The 15,873-nt window shown below is 53.7% G+C and overlaps 5 protein-coding genes across 5 annotated transcripts; 3 read left to right on the plus strand and 2 right to left on the minus strand.

Moving 5' to 3' along the window:
- Window positions 1-147: 147 nt before the first annotated feature.
- N7482_005798 (snoRNA-binding rRNA-processing protein IMP4) lies at window positions 148-1,074 on the plus strand (the record flags this gene model as incomplete). The annotated part of the gene is made up of 2 exons (XM_056687923.1): window positions 148-153; window positions 211-1,074. The coding sequence occupies 2 exons, from the start codon at window positions 148-150 to the stop codon at window positions 1,072-1,074; spliced, it is 870 nt and encodes a 289-aa protein (XP_056543478.1).
- A 477-nt stretch (window positions 1,075-1,551) lies between these two features.
- Window positions 1,552-2,820, minus strand: N7482_005799 (BRCT domain protein; the record flags this gene model as incomplete). The annotated part of the gene is made up of 5 exons (XM_056687924.1): window positions 1,552-2,007; window positions 2,063-2,166; window positions 2,233-2,295; window positions 2,422-2,568; window positions 2,649-2,820. The coding sequence occupies 5 exons, from the start codon at window positions 2,818-2,820 to the stop codon at window positions 1,552-1,554; spliced, it is 942 nt and encodes a 313-aa protein (XP_056543479.1).
- Window positions 2,821-3,622: 802 nt separating this feature from the next.
- Window positions 3,623-5,899, minus strand: N7482_005800 (bifunctional anthranilate synthase/indole-3-glycerol-phosphate synthase; the record flags this gene model as incomplete). Its single annotated transcript, XM_056687925.1, has 1 exon — window positions 3,623-5,899. The coding sequence occupies one exon, from the start codon at window positions 5,897-5,899 to the stop codon at window positions 3,623-3,625; it is 2,277 nt and encodes a 758-aa protein (XP_056543480.1).
- A 369-nt stretch (window positions 5,900-6,268) lies between these two features.
- On the plus strand, window positions 6,269-12,022 carry N7482_005801 (nucleoporin; the record flags this gene model as incomplete). The annotated part of the gene is made up of 4 exons (XM_056687926.1): window positions 6,269-6,336; window positions 6,390-7,317; window positions 7,375-10,482; window positions 10,547-12,022. The coding sequence occupies 4 exons, from the start codon at window positions 6,269-6,271 to the stop codon at window positions 12,020-12,022; spliced, it is 5,580 nt and encodes a 1,859-aa protein (XP_056543481.1).
- Window positions 12,023-12,460: 438 nt separating this feature from the next.
- N7482_005802 (acyl--CoA ligase) lies at window positions 12,461-14,464 on the plus strand (the record flags this gene model as incomplete). The annotated part of the gene is made up of 4 exons (XM_056687927.1): window positions 12,461-13,515; window positions 13,612-13,903; window positions 13,985-14,088; window positions 14,230-14,464. The coding sequence occupies 4 exons, from the start codon at window positions 12,461-12,463 to the stop codon at window positions 14,462-14,464; spliced, it is 1,686 nt and encodes a 561-aa protein (XP_056543482.1).
- Window positions 14,465-15,873: the final 1,409 nt, after the last annotated feature.

Genomic DNA, 15,873 nt, shown 5'->3' on the forward strand with positions numbered 1-15,873 from the left:
ATTGCGATCCGGATTCTCTATCGGTGGGATCCCACTACGGCGGGGACTGCAGACCACTGGCGCAGCCCCGGAGTTTAGAAAAAAAAGTTGCCCGCCTTCCGTCAGTTTGGAGATTACCTCAAGCAACATCCATATTCTCTCGCCAAGATGCTGGTAAGGTTCCATCCGAAATATTATGGCCACTACGAATGTACACTGACTCTCCAATAGCGCCGTCAAGCTCGTGAGCGCCGAGACTACCTCTACCGGAGAGCGTTGCAGCTCCGCGATGCCTCGATCGCCGAAAAGCGCGCCCAGCTTAAGGCTTCGCTAGCCTCTGGAAAACCCCTCGACCCCGAAATTGCAAATGACAAGTCTCTCCGTCAAGACTTCAAGTTTGATGAGTCGAAGGATGAAGTTGATATCGACGATGAGTATGCCCTAACGTCCGGCCTCGTCGACCCTCGTCCGCTAGTCACGACATCCCGCTCGCCTTCTGCTCGCCTCGGCGCTTTTGCGAAAGAGATCCGATTGCTTTTCCCGACTTCCATCCGCCTGAACCGTGGCAATCTCGTCATGCCCGACCTGGTATCGAGCGCAACTTCCGCCTCTTTGACCGACATGATCCTTCTGCACGAGCACCGCGGTACACCCACCGCCCTTACCGTTTCGCATCTTCCCCACGGTCCCACGGCCAGCTTCTCTCTTCACAATGTCGTTCTGCGAGCAGATATCCCTAATGCGGATCGGGGTACCGTTTCCGAGAGCTACCCGCACTTGATTTTCGAGGGATTTACGACCAAACTGGGCCAGCGCGTTGTCCAGATCTTGAAGCACCTTTTCCCACCACGTGAACCTGGCAAGGTTGGCACTCGTGTGGTTACCTTCGTGAACAAAGAGGACAGCATTGAGGTGCGCCACCATGTTTTCGTGAAAAGCAGCTACCGGGATGTAGAACTTGCCGAGGTCGGCCCGCGGATGACCATGCGCCTCTTCGAGATTCGGGGAGGCACTCTCGAGAAGGGTTCCACTGGCGATATTGAATGGGCTCTTACCCAATACACGAGGACCAGCAAGAAGAAGGAATACCTCTAGAGTCCTCATGAAGTTGCATTACGGTGTCGGCTGCTGGCGTGGACAACTATGGCACACTGGGTCTGATATTTTTTGTGGGCAAATTTTGGTTTTGTCCGTTGGCGCATCGGAGTTTCACGGTCAACTAAAAGGCATCTCAGCCAGTTCATGTACATCCTTTCCATTCTTGTCCCTATACCCTGTTCGAGTGACGAGGGTCAACTCAAGCTATAAAACGAGTAACTATAGTGAAGAATTCAAACGCCATGTAAATCAGAAGATTTCCCTGTCCTCATGCAGTGCACCCGTAAATCCCTACGACCAGAAGCTCTCAAATATTTGTGTTTTCACTTTTTTTCTCGTGCAAGCCCTACACAACCCCAGGGGCTGGCGAAATTCCCTTCGACCACTGCCTCAACGGAGGCATTATATATGGCGAAGCGTTGGATCGGAGGTTCATGCTTCTCCGGGATGGGAGTTGGCAGTGGTTTCTTCTCCTCATCTGAAGTCAATGTCGTTGCAGCCGTTGGAATCCACATCGCCATTATCGGTGCTATCCTCTCGCGGTTGTGCGCAAGGCTTTGGGGGAATAGCCTGATCGTATAGCTCACTGGATGTATTTTCAGATTCAACAGGTGCCGAATTGCTGCCAACAGGCTGTCCAACTTGCATGATGAAGCTGGTGAGCATGCTAGTTTTGGATTCGTACGAATACCAGCCTTCGTGAACGGGGAGTGGGTTCCCCTGTGCGTCTGTTTTCGGCATGGGAAGCTTGTCATCGTTCTTGTCATCCCATTCTTTTCCTGTCTCGACTTTGAAGAATTTTTTGAAGATGTTGGTAGCAAGAACCACGTCACTCTTCGGCGGAGTTAGCTCCTCAATTCGGGAAGTCCCGACGCGGCTATACTTGGACCATGTGGAGTATGTGTGTGGTTGAGAAGTTGTCTCGAATATCTATTATCTATGTTTAGCATTATCGTATGCAAAGGAAGTCAACGACCGGCCTTACAGCAAGACGATATTTCTCGCGACGGCCTGACGCTTTAGTCGCCCTTGTGAGGACAGCGTCCCAAGCCTCTCGTGTCTGAGGCTGTCGATAGATTTGTTTCTTCGCTGTTTCATCATTCTTTAGGGTTTGTATCTTTCGACGGCTTTTATTGAAAACAAGTATGAACGTACGTGGAGCAATTGCCTTAGTACTCTTTGAACCCGTGGGTATCCTATTCCGGGCAAAGGGATCTTCTGTATCCAAGATGTAGATCAGTAATTTTTTCTCGGGGTTTAATCACATAAATGATGGGTGAAATATACTTGGACGTCTCAGTGGCTTTGGACCAGTTTGCTTCAGGCTGTCTGCCCCAATTTTACCGTTGGCGGCCTTCCTTGAAGGTTTCACCAGGTTCTCGAGTAGAAAGGGCGCCTCTGGCACCGGACGAATGGGGTTGGCATACAGCGAAGCTATGAGCCAGTCTCGAGAGACAATTTTGACAGTACCGAGTGCCCTTGCAACTTGCACTGTATCAAATGAGGTCAAACTTCAGCATCTGATAATGGGAAAGAAGGAGAATGAAGTGATTCCCAACTGTATTACTTACCCTGTTCCACGTTCTCCTTGTATGCTTTTTCTGAGGCAATAAGGTGCGTGACTCTGTCGGTCACTTTGTTTAGGAACTCCCCGCCATTTTTGCGCACCCATTGGGAAATTCGGTCTCCTTGGTGGAGGTCTCCAACTGCGGAGGCACGAATTCGCTGAAAAGCCTTGCCCATCTTGTAGGTGTTGCCGTTGAGAGTGGTAGAGGCGAAGATGGGTTTGTTCGGGAACGGAAAGCAAGATGTGATAAGATCAATGAGGATAAACCGTGGGTGAGGTAAAATGGAAAATTGATCTGAAGGCAAGAATTGCTGGCTTTTAAACCTGAGAGATGTCTTGTCAGAAATGAGAAGACTGCTCAAGTCCGAGAGTTTGCGTCGGGATATTCGAACGACAGGCCGCGGTGAACAGCGTCTGGTGTTAGAAAGAAGAAAAAGTTGAAGAGAAGAGCCCGCTGGGTTGGATGTTCGAACCGCAGGCTATGGTTTGTAGGTGTGGCCGTGGGAGAAATTTGATATGGAAGAGAAAGGAAGATTGGGTCTGGATGCTCGAACGACTGACAGTGTTGATTATGGTATATTGGTGGAGGGGAAGAAAATATGGAAGGGAAAAGAGGTTGGGTTCTGATATTCACACAACAGCCTTTGGTGAATGAGGCATGGCATCGAGAGAATATCTGGAAAAGATGAGGGAAACTGAAAGAGTAACGCAGAAATTCAATGTTTCCCCAGCATGTTCACGAAATATCCTGTCTAAGAACCGTCTTGGTAGCCCACGATTTGCCAGCCCAGTATTGAACCGACCAATGGGCCACGAAGAGCCTGTTGATCTTTTATATGTCATATTTTACACAAGTCGCATGATGTTTGGAATCTTTGTCCAGGTGTATCATATTGCCATGGAAACTATGCGAAGATGGGGTGAGAAGAGAAGTCACCCTATTTTCTAGGCATATCTAATGAACCGTGAATTTCGAACTCATGCACGAACACTTTTGGCTGCCTTCACAAAAGCACGGATCTTGTCCAGGTCTTGAGCGCCATTGGTTTCCACCCCGGAGCTTACATCCAGTCCTACTACCTTGGATCCCGAGTGGCCCAGCTTGTTAACGATATCGACAACGTTGTCAGGGTTCAAACCACCTGCCAAAATCACCCGCAATCCCTCGTCGCTGTCAAGGACCTTTTGAACACCTGCGCCTTCAAGTAGCTGCCCGGATCCACCCGCGCCGGAGTCCAGCAGGGGAAGCGTGTGATAGGCCCTGCGGGCAATTCCAATATCTCCAGGAGCAAACTTCCGGATCACCGGTACAGGAATCAAGCTGGCCCATTCCAAGGGTTCGGAGCCATGGAGCTGCACCACATCGAGCCCCAGTTTGTTTTGCTGGGCAAGGACGTATGACAAAGGCTGATTCATGAAAACACCAACAAGCAATGCGCGAGTAGGATGACGCAGAACCTTACTCGAATGATCAAACCACTCTGAAGAAGTGGTTTTCGATATTTGATCGACCAGGCTACTAGATTGGATACCCGGCCGTGGTGTTGACTTGACCGTTTGTGAGATGCGCAGGGCTACATCATCCGGAACTAGCCTTGACCGGCCCTGAACCATAATGATGCCAATCAGATCCGCACCAGCCTCGATAGCAGCCTTGGCCGCTTCCTCAGATCGGGTACCACAGATCTTTACCAAGGGCGACCTTGGTGATGTAGAAGAAACCTGTTCAGCAGATCCGCCCAAAAGCTGTGCCACAAAGGCAGAAGTGTCGGGTGCCCGCATCAGGGCCTCTCCCACGAGAATGGCCTTCACGCCTTCCTTCTTGTAAGCCTCCACATCCTTGGGGCCCGTGATACCACTCAGGGCACAGACAATTGTGGTCTCGGGCACTTGGTCCATCAAGCGACTGGTAGTACCAAGATCGACCTCGAAGCTGGTCAGGTCGCGGTTGTTGACACCAATCACCTCAGATCCTAAATCAACGGCAATCTTCATCTCCTCGGGGGTGTTGACTTCCACAAGTGGCTCCATACCTAGGCTGCGAGAGTAGTGGTACAACCTTGTGAGAAGCTCAATACTGAGCATCTTCACAATCAGCAGCACGGTATCAGCACCGGCAAGGCGCGCCTCTAAGATCTGGTACTCGTCAAAAACGAACTCCTTCCGTAAGAGGGCGGGTCGGTTGGTGAGCCCTTCCAAGCTCTGGCGGACTGCTCGGAGGTCGTCAAGAGTACCTTTGAACCACTCAGGCTCGGTAAGGACAGAGATGACGCTAGCACCAGCTTTGGCGTACTCGCGCGCTTGAGCGGGTGCACACACGTCGGCTGAGATGACGCCCTTAGAAGGAGATGCACGCTTGATCTCCGCCATCAGGGATAGGGGATAATCCGATTGTCTCAACCGGGCAGGGAACGAGATTTGAGGTGGCGCAATGTTGAGATCATAAGCAGCCTGGAGAGCCTCCGGCCGCAGCGCAGGGATCTTCTTCTGCTCGGCGACAGCGTTTCTCCGGTGGGCATAGATCTTCTCTAGGATAGACACCTTCTTGTCTACAGGAGCAGCCTTGGGGACGGAGCTGCTCTTGTTTCCAGCCCAAGTGCCTGCAGTAAGCTTCAGGAAGTTCCTGAACATGGTACGCCCGTACTCGGTCAGGATACTCTCGGGGTGGAACTGCACACCTTCCACCGCAAGCTCCTTGTGCCTCACACCCATGATGACGCTGTTGCCGCTGCCGTTCTCGAGGTCTGCCCATGAAGTGACTTCCATGCACTCGGGCACCGTCGAGTGGGTTCCGGCAAGGGAATGGTACCGAGTTACGGAGAGAACGGCGGGTAGCCCCTCATAGACACCCTTGGAGTCATGCTTCAGGACGGAGGTCTTGCCATGAAGAATCTCGCCCGTCACATCCACCTTGCCACCAAAAGATGTGATCATGCACTGTTGGCCCATACACACACCAAAGATTGGAATCTTTCCGCTGAAGTGCTTGATGGCAGCATTGCTGATTCCTGCATCGGTTTCCGGATGGCCGGGTCCGGGACTGATAACCAGCTGAGTCGGGTTCTTCGCAATCAGGTCCTCGACAGTAACTTCGTCATTTCGTACCACAGTGACCGTTGCACCCTCAAGCACAAGGTATTGATAGACATTCCAGGTGAAAGAGTCGTAATTGTCGACCAAAATGACATTGGAGGCGCTGTCCAGCTTGGCAGCTCTGGTGGGATGGTGGGGGGAGTGGTCGACGAGGTCCGCCATAACCGCTAGAGTGACCGGGGGCGTATTTTGCAAACTGGAGCGGTTAGTAAGTGTGAGAGATCAAGAATGACAAGGTTCCACACACAATTCCGTCAATTCACCTGTTGTGGTGGCTTCCTGCGCTCACCGTGAGTCAATAGTGCAGGAGAGCGGGCGACTTTGCAAATACTCACCGCCCGGCAATAAACCACACTAGCCCCAGATAGGCAGTGCGGATTGTTGACCGCAGACGCGCAGAAAGAAAGTGCAGGTTCTGTTTGGAGCTTCCTGAAGCTACAAAGGCTGACCGTGGACTATTCAATCACACGTTTCCTTAGACCCCTATTGACCTAGTTCTTCAGCCCTATGATGATCTAATTGCCTCGCCAAATGGCTCCCGTCCCGGAGGCCTATTTTCCGTCCCTGGACAAGTGCTTCTCCGGGGACGTTCAGCTCTTGTACGCCCTACGGAACCTGTTCACTTGTTTGGTGCGATACTGATTCATTACAGGTCCTGGAAAAGAGCTTTTCTTTACGCCAACGATCCAGAAGCTCACGCCGACAATGGAGGAAATGTTACAGCCTTTCTTTCGCATCCCGAGAGCATTCAGCTACTGTCTCAAAGCTTAAACTCTTTCCCCGACCCTTCCTCAAAATCCAAGCGCGAGTTCGATTCGAAGACGTCCGCGATCCACGTTGAAACAAATGCGAAGAGCTCCTTCGATCTCAAGGAGATCAAGGCCGATGCGCAATGGCTCAGCGAAAAAGCGAGAATTGACGAAGTCGCCGCTTTACGCATCACTGTCCTCGAATGGCAAAACCGTCCTGCTACCCGCCTGACAACAACCTTCTCTAGCGAGGAAGCTACGAGCCTGCAGAGTGCCGCAGGCACCGATAATCTGCGTGTGTCGGTAGCTGGGCCCAATCTTGCGAGCATTTTGAAGCAGACCGCGGACAATGCAGGCTCATCCACATTTGACACAGCGGCAAGCCGGCGCCTGCGACTACGCGCCCTTTATCTTTCGGAGAGGAGCCACCTGCTGAAGACATATCGCAAGCTACTCGCGTTATCCCTACACGACACACCAACCGGATCGATAGCCTTCAGCACACGTGAAACAGAGTTAGTCGAGCTGGGAATCAGGATTTTCAAAGAGCAGTCTGCCGGTGATGGCTTACATAGGCTTCTCGAAGCATGTATCATTGCCATTCAGAATCGGCTTCAAGACCTGGAGAGCAGTGGCTCCTGGCTCGGAGCGGCGGAGAGCAACGGAGAAACAGAGGATATTTGGAGAACTACTGTCGTGGAAGAAATCACCCATGTTCTCCAGATTATGTTTCACGGGCTGCGCGCATCGCAGGCAGTACCCTGTGGTGCCCTCTTGTTATCCTGGCTTGAACTCATGGTTGACTACGATTTCCTAGAAAAGTTACAAGTGGTGAGTCACTGAACGTCCTCTTTCTGGAAGGCCTTCGAATACTAACCCATTTTACAGCCTTGTGAGCAGCCGGTGGAAGTCTTGTTGCCTCTTCAATCTTTCGTATCGCTGACCACTCTGGCGTTTCTGAAACTTCCGCTTGCCTTTGATTCCATTTTCAACAAGAAGCAACCACAGACGATCCCGGCCGGAAAACCGGCATACTTTCTCTCAAAGGATACGATCTCCAAAACGAATGAGATTCTGGTGGGTGCATCCCTTCAGCTGAGCACGGTTCATCCTGCTGGCTTTTCATGGGGCCTACTTCTAAATACCATGAGTGAGGTGGCTCTGAGCGACAAAGAGACCCAGGAGATAGAGCAGTTTCATACTGCGCTGGACTCCTTCCAGAGCAACACGCACAATGCTGGGCCCTCTCAGACATCCGAGCCGTCGCTGTATGAAGTCCTACTGGACACTGCTCGAACGCCACAGTTCGGCGCCGTCGAAAATGCAATTGCAGAGATGACATCTGATATTGTCAAAGAATCTGCCTTGAATCAAATCGTTACACTGTCCATGAAGGTGGGCTCAATTTCCGCAGTGGACGATGACCTGACCGCTCGATGGGTGCGTCTAGAGCTTCTCGATCTCATCAAAGTTGCGACTTATTTCCTGGATTATTCGCCCGAGATCATGGAGTCGGTGCTGGCGATTTTGATGGGCACGTCTGATGGGCTATCGTGGCTCTCAGCGAGCTCCCTGGGACATACCAACGATCCGAAGACCGCTTTTATCGAGAATGATCTCTTGATGGACAGGATTTTCCGCATTGCACGGTCTCGGTTTCCTTACGAAACCGTTCCTTTCTTGAAGCTTTGCCGTGCGCTGGTGAGCGGCCACTCCGTGGATGTAGAAGGCCAGCCTCGGGTTTTGCAGGAACTGGAGAGCATGAGCACCTTTACTCAAATCGTTCCCCCCGGGTTTTCAGGTTATGCGACCATTCGTGAAGACGAAAATGCCAACTTTGTGTCACTTATTCGGTCTCTCCCAATGCTCGAATCCTCCTCTCACAGGCATCTTCCAGAAAACGAGACAAGCAGTGCTCTGGTTGTCAGTGGCTCGTCTGAAATCCCAACGGCAACCGTTGGCCAAGTGATCTCCGAATCAAGACCTGCAGTCATCATGTGGCAGCATCAGTATTCGTGTCTGAGCTACCTGGGAAGCTGGCTTGAAGAGTGGAGCGAAAGTGGTGCGCACTCCTCGGGCTGGGACGCTGAGTCTGGTACGGAGGTCATCGGGCTCCTAGCAGACCTGATTGCCAGCGCGAAAGATGTCCGCGAGCAGGATTCCGCTGGCACAACTGCAAAAAGGATCCTGGAGATGGCCAGTGACGGGCTTTCTCGGCAAGGAGATATCATCTCAGTTGTCTTGGACATCTTCGAACGCAACCTGCAAAGCATCGGAACTCGGGGTGATGCTCCTAATGCGTTGGATCCCATCATGACTTGCCTTCAGTTTATCCAGGAGGTACTGAAGGTTCTTCCCAGCCGAGTCTGGCCCTTCTTTAGCCGCAGTAGCTTCATTGGATCAGACGGCAAGGGAGGAGTTATGTCTGGAGTCATTTCAGCGATGGAGATTCCCTCTGGGGAATATCCGTTCCTTGTGAGCTGCGTCAACCTGTTCGAAGCTGCTGTAGATGATGCAGCATCTCGTGCAGTTCTGCGGAAGAGCCCAGCAAGCGTTTCTGGAAAGTCGACGATTGCTTCCGACTGGAGCGCCGGCATTCCTTCCCATGTCATGAGGAGCATTCTGCTGAATTTCACCCGGACGATGGTTGAGATCTATAACAGTAATGGTAACTGGAGGTTCAATCTCCCGGAGCAACGGTTCAAAATCAACGGAATGCTGGCTGCTTGTTTTGACCGGATCCTTTACTATGCCTATGGAATCAACGACAGTGCGAAGCTGGAATCCAAGATCACCGGCGTTTTCTCCGAGTCCGCAGCATACATCCTCGACTTGCTTCGTCCTCGGTCAACCGCCGACCTGCCTTTCAGTCCAATCCTTCGATTAATTTCAGACGGCCTTCAAACCCCGCCGACTCTCCACCTACGCTATCTCACTCTTATTGAAAGTCAGGTCAACTCCACTTTGAACCTCTGCATCAAGCTCGTACAGGCAGCGCGACTCGCAGAACAGCCCGCATCCCTGTTGGAAGAACAGTTGTTCAAGGCTGCCCCCGTCCTGGTGAAGCTTTATGCTTTGCATGACCCCTACCGCCTGCCCGTTGTGACGTTGCTTGAGATTCTCATTAGTAGCGCCGCATCAGATCCGGATAACGAACCCCCGTCGCTTGTCGGTCATCTTGGAGCCGAGTCGTCATGCCTTTTCCTTGACGTACTCTCGCAGCTCGACAAGCCGCTTGCCAATGATACCTTGTTGCTTTCAGTCTGGCAGCTACTGTCAACCTTTGTCAGCAAGCGTCAACAATGGCTTGCAGTCTTCATTCTTACCGGCGCATCACCCCGCCAGACGTTAAAGAAATCCGACAAGGGTGGAGGCCCGAGCATGCGAGGCGTGCCCTTCTTGCAAATGGCACTTGATAAGCTGGCCAACATTGACAATGAAGAGCCCCAGGTTGCCCTAGCTTTGCTAGGGTTTGTGTCCCGCGCGCAAGAAAATTGGCCATGGGCTACCCCACACTTGAAAAACCATTCTCAATTTTTCACCAGCATCGTAAACTATGTCTCGAAACTGAAAATCACCTCCCTGCCTGTGACAGACCAAATCTTTGCGACGCGGATTGCCGCTGCTGTCGCAGACATCTCTACGGTCTATCTGCACTCGGCCAAGGAATCAAGAGACTGGAGCTTTGTCAAGACCCTTATCCCCCTTGTGCAGTGGTATGCCAAAGATGCCGTTGAGGTCTCCGCCTACAATTCGTCCTTGCACGCGAACCTGAAGAGGAACTTTGAGAAGCGATACTCTGGCTGCAAGATGGTCGACTTCAAGCGGTCCCCGCTAGTCACTCGCAGCCTGGGAAGCCATTATTATTATGATCTTGGCATGGGGCACAAGCTATTGTCTTTCGACCTTGCCTGGAGCGGAAGATCTCGGAATCAGGGCTTCTCTGAGGAGTTTGCGCGTGCCAATATCAACTTGTCGCTTGTTGAAGCGCAGGTGGTAAGTTCTTTGCGCTGCTCTTCCATTCCCCTTCTCTTTCATTGTTTGCTAACTCAAAAAAAAGTCTCTACTCAACAGCTGGAAATTCTTTGCAATCGAGCATTGTGCAGATTTCATGCCGGATCGCGAAATCCAAAAGTCCATGGCAGTTGTAGCGCAAAACTGTCTCGAGGCCAATACCCGCAGCGTGCCTCCGGAGGCCATCTTTGAGCGAATTCAACAAGTGCGGGTTGACTTTGCGCAGGCCCTTCTCCAACGTCTTGTTGAGGTGGAGGCCCATGGGGCCGAGGTATTCGGGCTGCTTGAGGTTGTCTTCAAGACACTGCGTGCTCGGCACCGGACGTACGAGGAGGCACTTCTCAGTGATGACACCGAATATTACCGATCCCTCCTCAATGTGCTGTTTCTGGCTCTCCAGTTCCATCTCCCAGCGCCCAACCGCACCAGCCCCGAGGCACTCAGTGGACAGCCCAGTGTCTCGTCCGATTTGAGCGTGGTCGTGGATATTGTCAAGACCGTCGTCGCGCAGGGATTCAGGTCGCTCACTACGTATCTGCACGATGAGCCGGAAAAATGCACGCCGAAGGACTTCGCCATCATCATCGCCGTCCTTCAGACCTGTTTGCAGGTCAAGAATGCGGACCGGTTCTATGAGCACATTGCTTTCCACCTCGCAGAGAACGACATCGCCCGCCATGCGACGACGTTATTTTCCTGGGCCGACCAACTGGCCGTGGCGGGCGACCCGATCTATGGCGATCTCAGTATCTCGATCCTCGTCAAAATGTCCACCCTGCCCCTGCTAGCCGAACACCTGGCCGTCGAGGGTGTTCTGATGAAATTGTCCACCTGCCGCCTGACCAACATCCTGCGGCAACCGAAGGGCTTCGGCCCCTTCGACCCCGTTCCCCGGCTGTACACCATCTGGACTGGCGGGTTCCTTCCCCTATGCCTGAACCTGCTCTACAGCGTCGTCCGGGCCGCGCCGGAGGTGGCCGCCTTCCTCAATCAATTCGAAGGCCAGCTTAACCGCGCATCTGAGTGCTTCTCCACGCCCCACGCTACGGTCACCCCCGGTCCGGCGGCGCAGTGGGTCAGCCTGAGCATGGCCTCTGAGGCATACTCCCTCGCCCTGGTCTCCTTCATTCTCACCCGCTTCCGCGAGGCTGGTCCCAGTGCCGGCCTCGACGCACAGTCCATCCAGGAACTGAAGTGGGACAAGGCGCAGGTAAAAGAAGACATCGAGGAACTGCTGGGCCGCCGACCGACGCTGCGGGCGCGCATTGTCGCCACGACCGAAAAGGAGGTGGAATGGTCGCGGCAGGGACCTTCTGACGCGGCATCTGGTGCTGAGAACCGGCTGGAGGAGAAGGTTGTGAGCGAGTTGAAGGCGGCGGTGGCTTGTTTGGGGGTGAGGAGGAATCATGATAACCATGTCCATTTTATAGCCTTTGAAGTACTCTTTGTGTCTGCCATGTATTTTGGACTGGAGCGGGGTGTAGTAGAATCCTTTTTTGTTGTTACGCATGGGTTCAATTGAGATCATTTGCATCTTTGTCATTCGTGCTGTTCTACATTATATCCTGAGTATGGTGGGCCACCTGTGGTCGTTGCATCCATCCTGCCAGATCCGCAATGAAAGCAAAAGCTATTCCTATAATGCACAACACCAACTCGTTCACAACTCACCCTATGCGCATCAGCGCCCAGCACATCCGAGGCATGGCCACCCCCTGCCTCGGACCCCCGCAAACACAACCGACTTCTGCGGGGAAAGCTCCGTGACTTGCCATAGTGCACATGGTGATTCGATCGCAGCTCAGGCCTTTCCTGGTTATATGGCTATATGGACCGAACGGCGCTTGGGCGCCTGGGTTTCCCAGTTCCACTTCATATAACCATCTCACTCGCCAGCTCCCCCCACGATATACCCCTTCTGCACATACCACATAGGCTCCCCCATATCCGCACCTCCATCATGCCATACAAATCCCGCTGGCACATCGACATCCCCAACACCCACCTCGCCTCGCTCCTCCTCAAGTCTCCGACGGCACCGCTCTCCCAAACGCATAGATGCTACCTCGAAGCCGCACGCCCAGACACGCACTACCTCACGACTCATGACTTCCGCCTCTGGAGCCAGCGTGTCGCGGTGGGCCTGCGCAAGGCCGGCCTGAAGCCCGGCGACCGCGTGCTGCTGTTCTCCGGGAACGACCTGTTCTTCCCCGTCGTTTTCATGGGCATCATTATGGCGGGCGGTATCTTCACCGGCGCAAACCCGACCTACGTCGCCCGCGAGCTAGCCTTCCAGCTACAAGACAGCGGCGCGACGATTATGATCTGCGCAGCGGCGAGCCTCGACACCGGCATTGAGGCGGCGCAGATTGCGGGCCTCGCTCGGGATAAGGTGTTTGTGTTTGACAATGCGATCTACGATAACCGCGGCGCGGGCCAGAAGGGGTGTCCGTACTGGGGGGAGCTGGTGGCACCGCCAGAAGAAGGCCTCGGGTTCGCCTGGGAGCTGCTGGACACGCCGGCGTTGGCGGATACCACGCTCGCGCTGAATTATTCGTCCGGCACGACAGGCCGATCTAAGGGCGTAGAAATCACGCATAAGAACTACGTCGCGAATATGCTGCAGTATACCCATATGGGAACCCTGCACCCGGACTACGATGCGCGCCGAGCGCGGGCACGCTGGCTGTGCTTCTTGCCCATGTACCATGCCATGGCGCAGAGTATCTTTATTGCGGGGGCACTGTGGCGCGGTACGCCGGTGTATATGATGCCAAGGTTCGACTTTATCCAGATGCTCGAGTACACGCAGAAGTTTCGGATCACGGACTTGATTCTCGTGCCGCCGGTGGTGGTTGCGCTGGCTAAGCACCCCGCTGTGAAGAAATATGATCTGAGCAGTGTGGAGAGTGTGGGTAGTGGTGCGGCGCCCTTGGGGCGGGAGGTTTGTGCCGAGGTGGAGAAGCTGTGGCCGGAAGGGAAGATTAATATCAAACAGGGCTGGGGGATGACCGAGTGAGTAGCCCTTCGACCTTTTCCATTCGGATTTCGGACATCATATCGTGAGATATGGGGTTGAGAATAATGGAAGCAAGGCTAAACTGTGATTAGAACAACATGCTCTCTCCTAGGCTGGGATCCGACAAAGACAAGTCTCTCTGCCTCTGTCGGCGAACCAAACGCCAACTGCGAGGCCAAGATCATGGCCGAGGATGGTGTCACCGAACTCCTGGAGCGCAACCAGCGGGGGGAGCTGTGGGTGCGCGGGCAGAACATCATGAAGGGGTACTGGCACAATCAACGGGCAACCAGGGAAACCAAGACCGAGGATGGGTGGCTCCGGACTGGTGATATCGCCTATGTGGATGACGAGGGCAGGTTCCACGTTGTGGATCGGCTGAAGGTATGCAGCAGCGTCCTCTGAGAACACATTCAGACCGGCCATAGTTCGTATACATGGAAGGTATGCTAATGATGGCGGCAGGAGTTGATCAAGGTCAAGGGTAACCAGGTCGCTCCTGCGGAATTGGAAGCGCTGCTTCTCGAACACCCAGCCGTGGCAGACGCTGCCGTCGTGGGCGTCACAGTGTGAGTGCAAAAGTCATTCTCTTTGTTTCTGTCATGGCCCAACTTTTCTTCTTCCTCTTTTTTTGGTTCTTTTTGAGGTGTTACTTTTTCCCCGGTGTCTCTTTGCTTCGTTCGGACACTGACGGGCGATGCGAAAAACAGCAATCACGACGAGCGTCCTCGTGCATATATCGTCCTTACAGCCGGTCAGTCGGCCACTGCAGAGGACATTTTGCGGTTCATGGACGGCAAGGTCTCCGCAACCAAGCGGATCACCGGCGGGGTGGTATTCCTCCCCGCGATTCCGAAGAACCCCTCGGGCAAGATTCTGCGCAAGGTGCTGCGCGAGCTAGCAGCCGTGGAGCTGAAGCAGGCAGGCGCCACGGCGAAACTGTAGAATTTGCCATTTTGTTTTTTGTGAACTGTGAAGTGTGCGCCATGAGGTGATATATTGAGGCGGCGGTACTCCGGTGGAGTAGATCGGTATATGATCAAACCCGAAATATGCTGAGCGACCATATTACCATTTCGCCAGACCAAGGGGTTCCCTTGATTCTCTTCGCTTGATTTTCCTTCTTGCCTCTTGGGGACAGTATTCTCTTTCCATCCCGTTTCTCGATACACCCACTCACCTGTAGGCGGGCCAGGATATCTGTCGTCGATACCGGCGATCCCTCGCGGGACCCACGGCCCTGGGAGGTGCAGTCCAAAGCAGAGACACACACCTAGCCGAGCGGCGGCCTGTGCCGCGTGATTCGCCGCGCAGCCTTAGCGCGAGGCCCTAAAATCCAGCGGCGAGCTGAAGGCTCCTGCGATCGCGATCCACGATCGGGGCGGCGTAAAGAGGGCACGCTAACAAGCCGGCGGACTCCTCGACTGAGATTCATCGGCCTGTTTTGCTCTGGTTGAGGGCAAACCCAGCCCAGCCCAGCCCAGCCAGCCCTGGCACGTAGGATCGACGCGGCAGGCGAAGATTTGGGATTTTCTCCGCAACCGTGGCCGTGGGCATGGGTCGTGCGTCCCGGTGCGGTTGATTGCCTGCCGGCCACTTTTTGCGTGGGACACGAGTCATTTGTGCTGCGGAATGGGGACCTGTAGTGCCATCCATCCATTCCAGTCACTTCAGACTGTTAGAGTCTGTGCAGGCTAATCCAATCCAGTCTAGTCGGGGGCCGCGGCTCGACCGCAGATCTCTCGGCTCTGCCAGTGGCGCCTGGGGACTGCAGCTGAATCCCTCGCACGAACCAGGCCGTGGCTTGGTTGGTGTGCAGCTGGAGGTACCCTCGCCTTACCCACTTTCATTTGGCTTTGCCTTTTCGCCCCTACAAATTCAAATCATCGCGGACCTGGGGAGCCGCTAAAGGCAGCGTGTGGTGAGGCGGGGTGGGGCGGATTGGGTTCAGTCCATGCACGGGCGGAGGGTGGAAGGGAAGTGGCCGGGCATAGAAAGGACGCGGGTGACAAGCGGAGGTGGGTGGAGGCTTGCGCGGAAGTGCTCCAGCAGCCTCCCTTTTCGTTTTCCTTTTCCATATTTCATAATTGGATGATGATCATGACCATTCTTTTGGGGGACTATAGTGAGCTATCATTCCTTTTGAGTTTGACTGTGCATGATGGGTCACCGCGTTAAGATGGCGGTTTATAGTTCGCTGGGCTCAACCATCTACACAGTGTCAACAATTGGGCCATCTGGCCCTGTACGACCAAAGAAGAGAGGGTCTCTTCGCTGGGTTGAGAGTTTATTCTTGCGAACTGTCGTGTCACCCTGTCAATCTGTCACCTTCTCTGCCAGTCGGGGATGCTGGG

The sequence above is a fragment of the Penicillium canariense genome (assembly GCF_028826845.1).
Source record: "Penicillium canariense strain IBT 26290 chromosome Unknown utg000003l_segment0_segment0, whole genome shotgun sequence".
Taxonomy (NCBI): domain Eukaryota; kingdom Fungi; phylum Ascomycota; class Eurotiomycetes; order Eurotiales; family Aspergillaceae; genus Penicillium; species Penicillium canariense.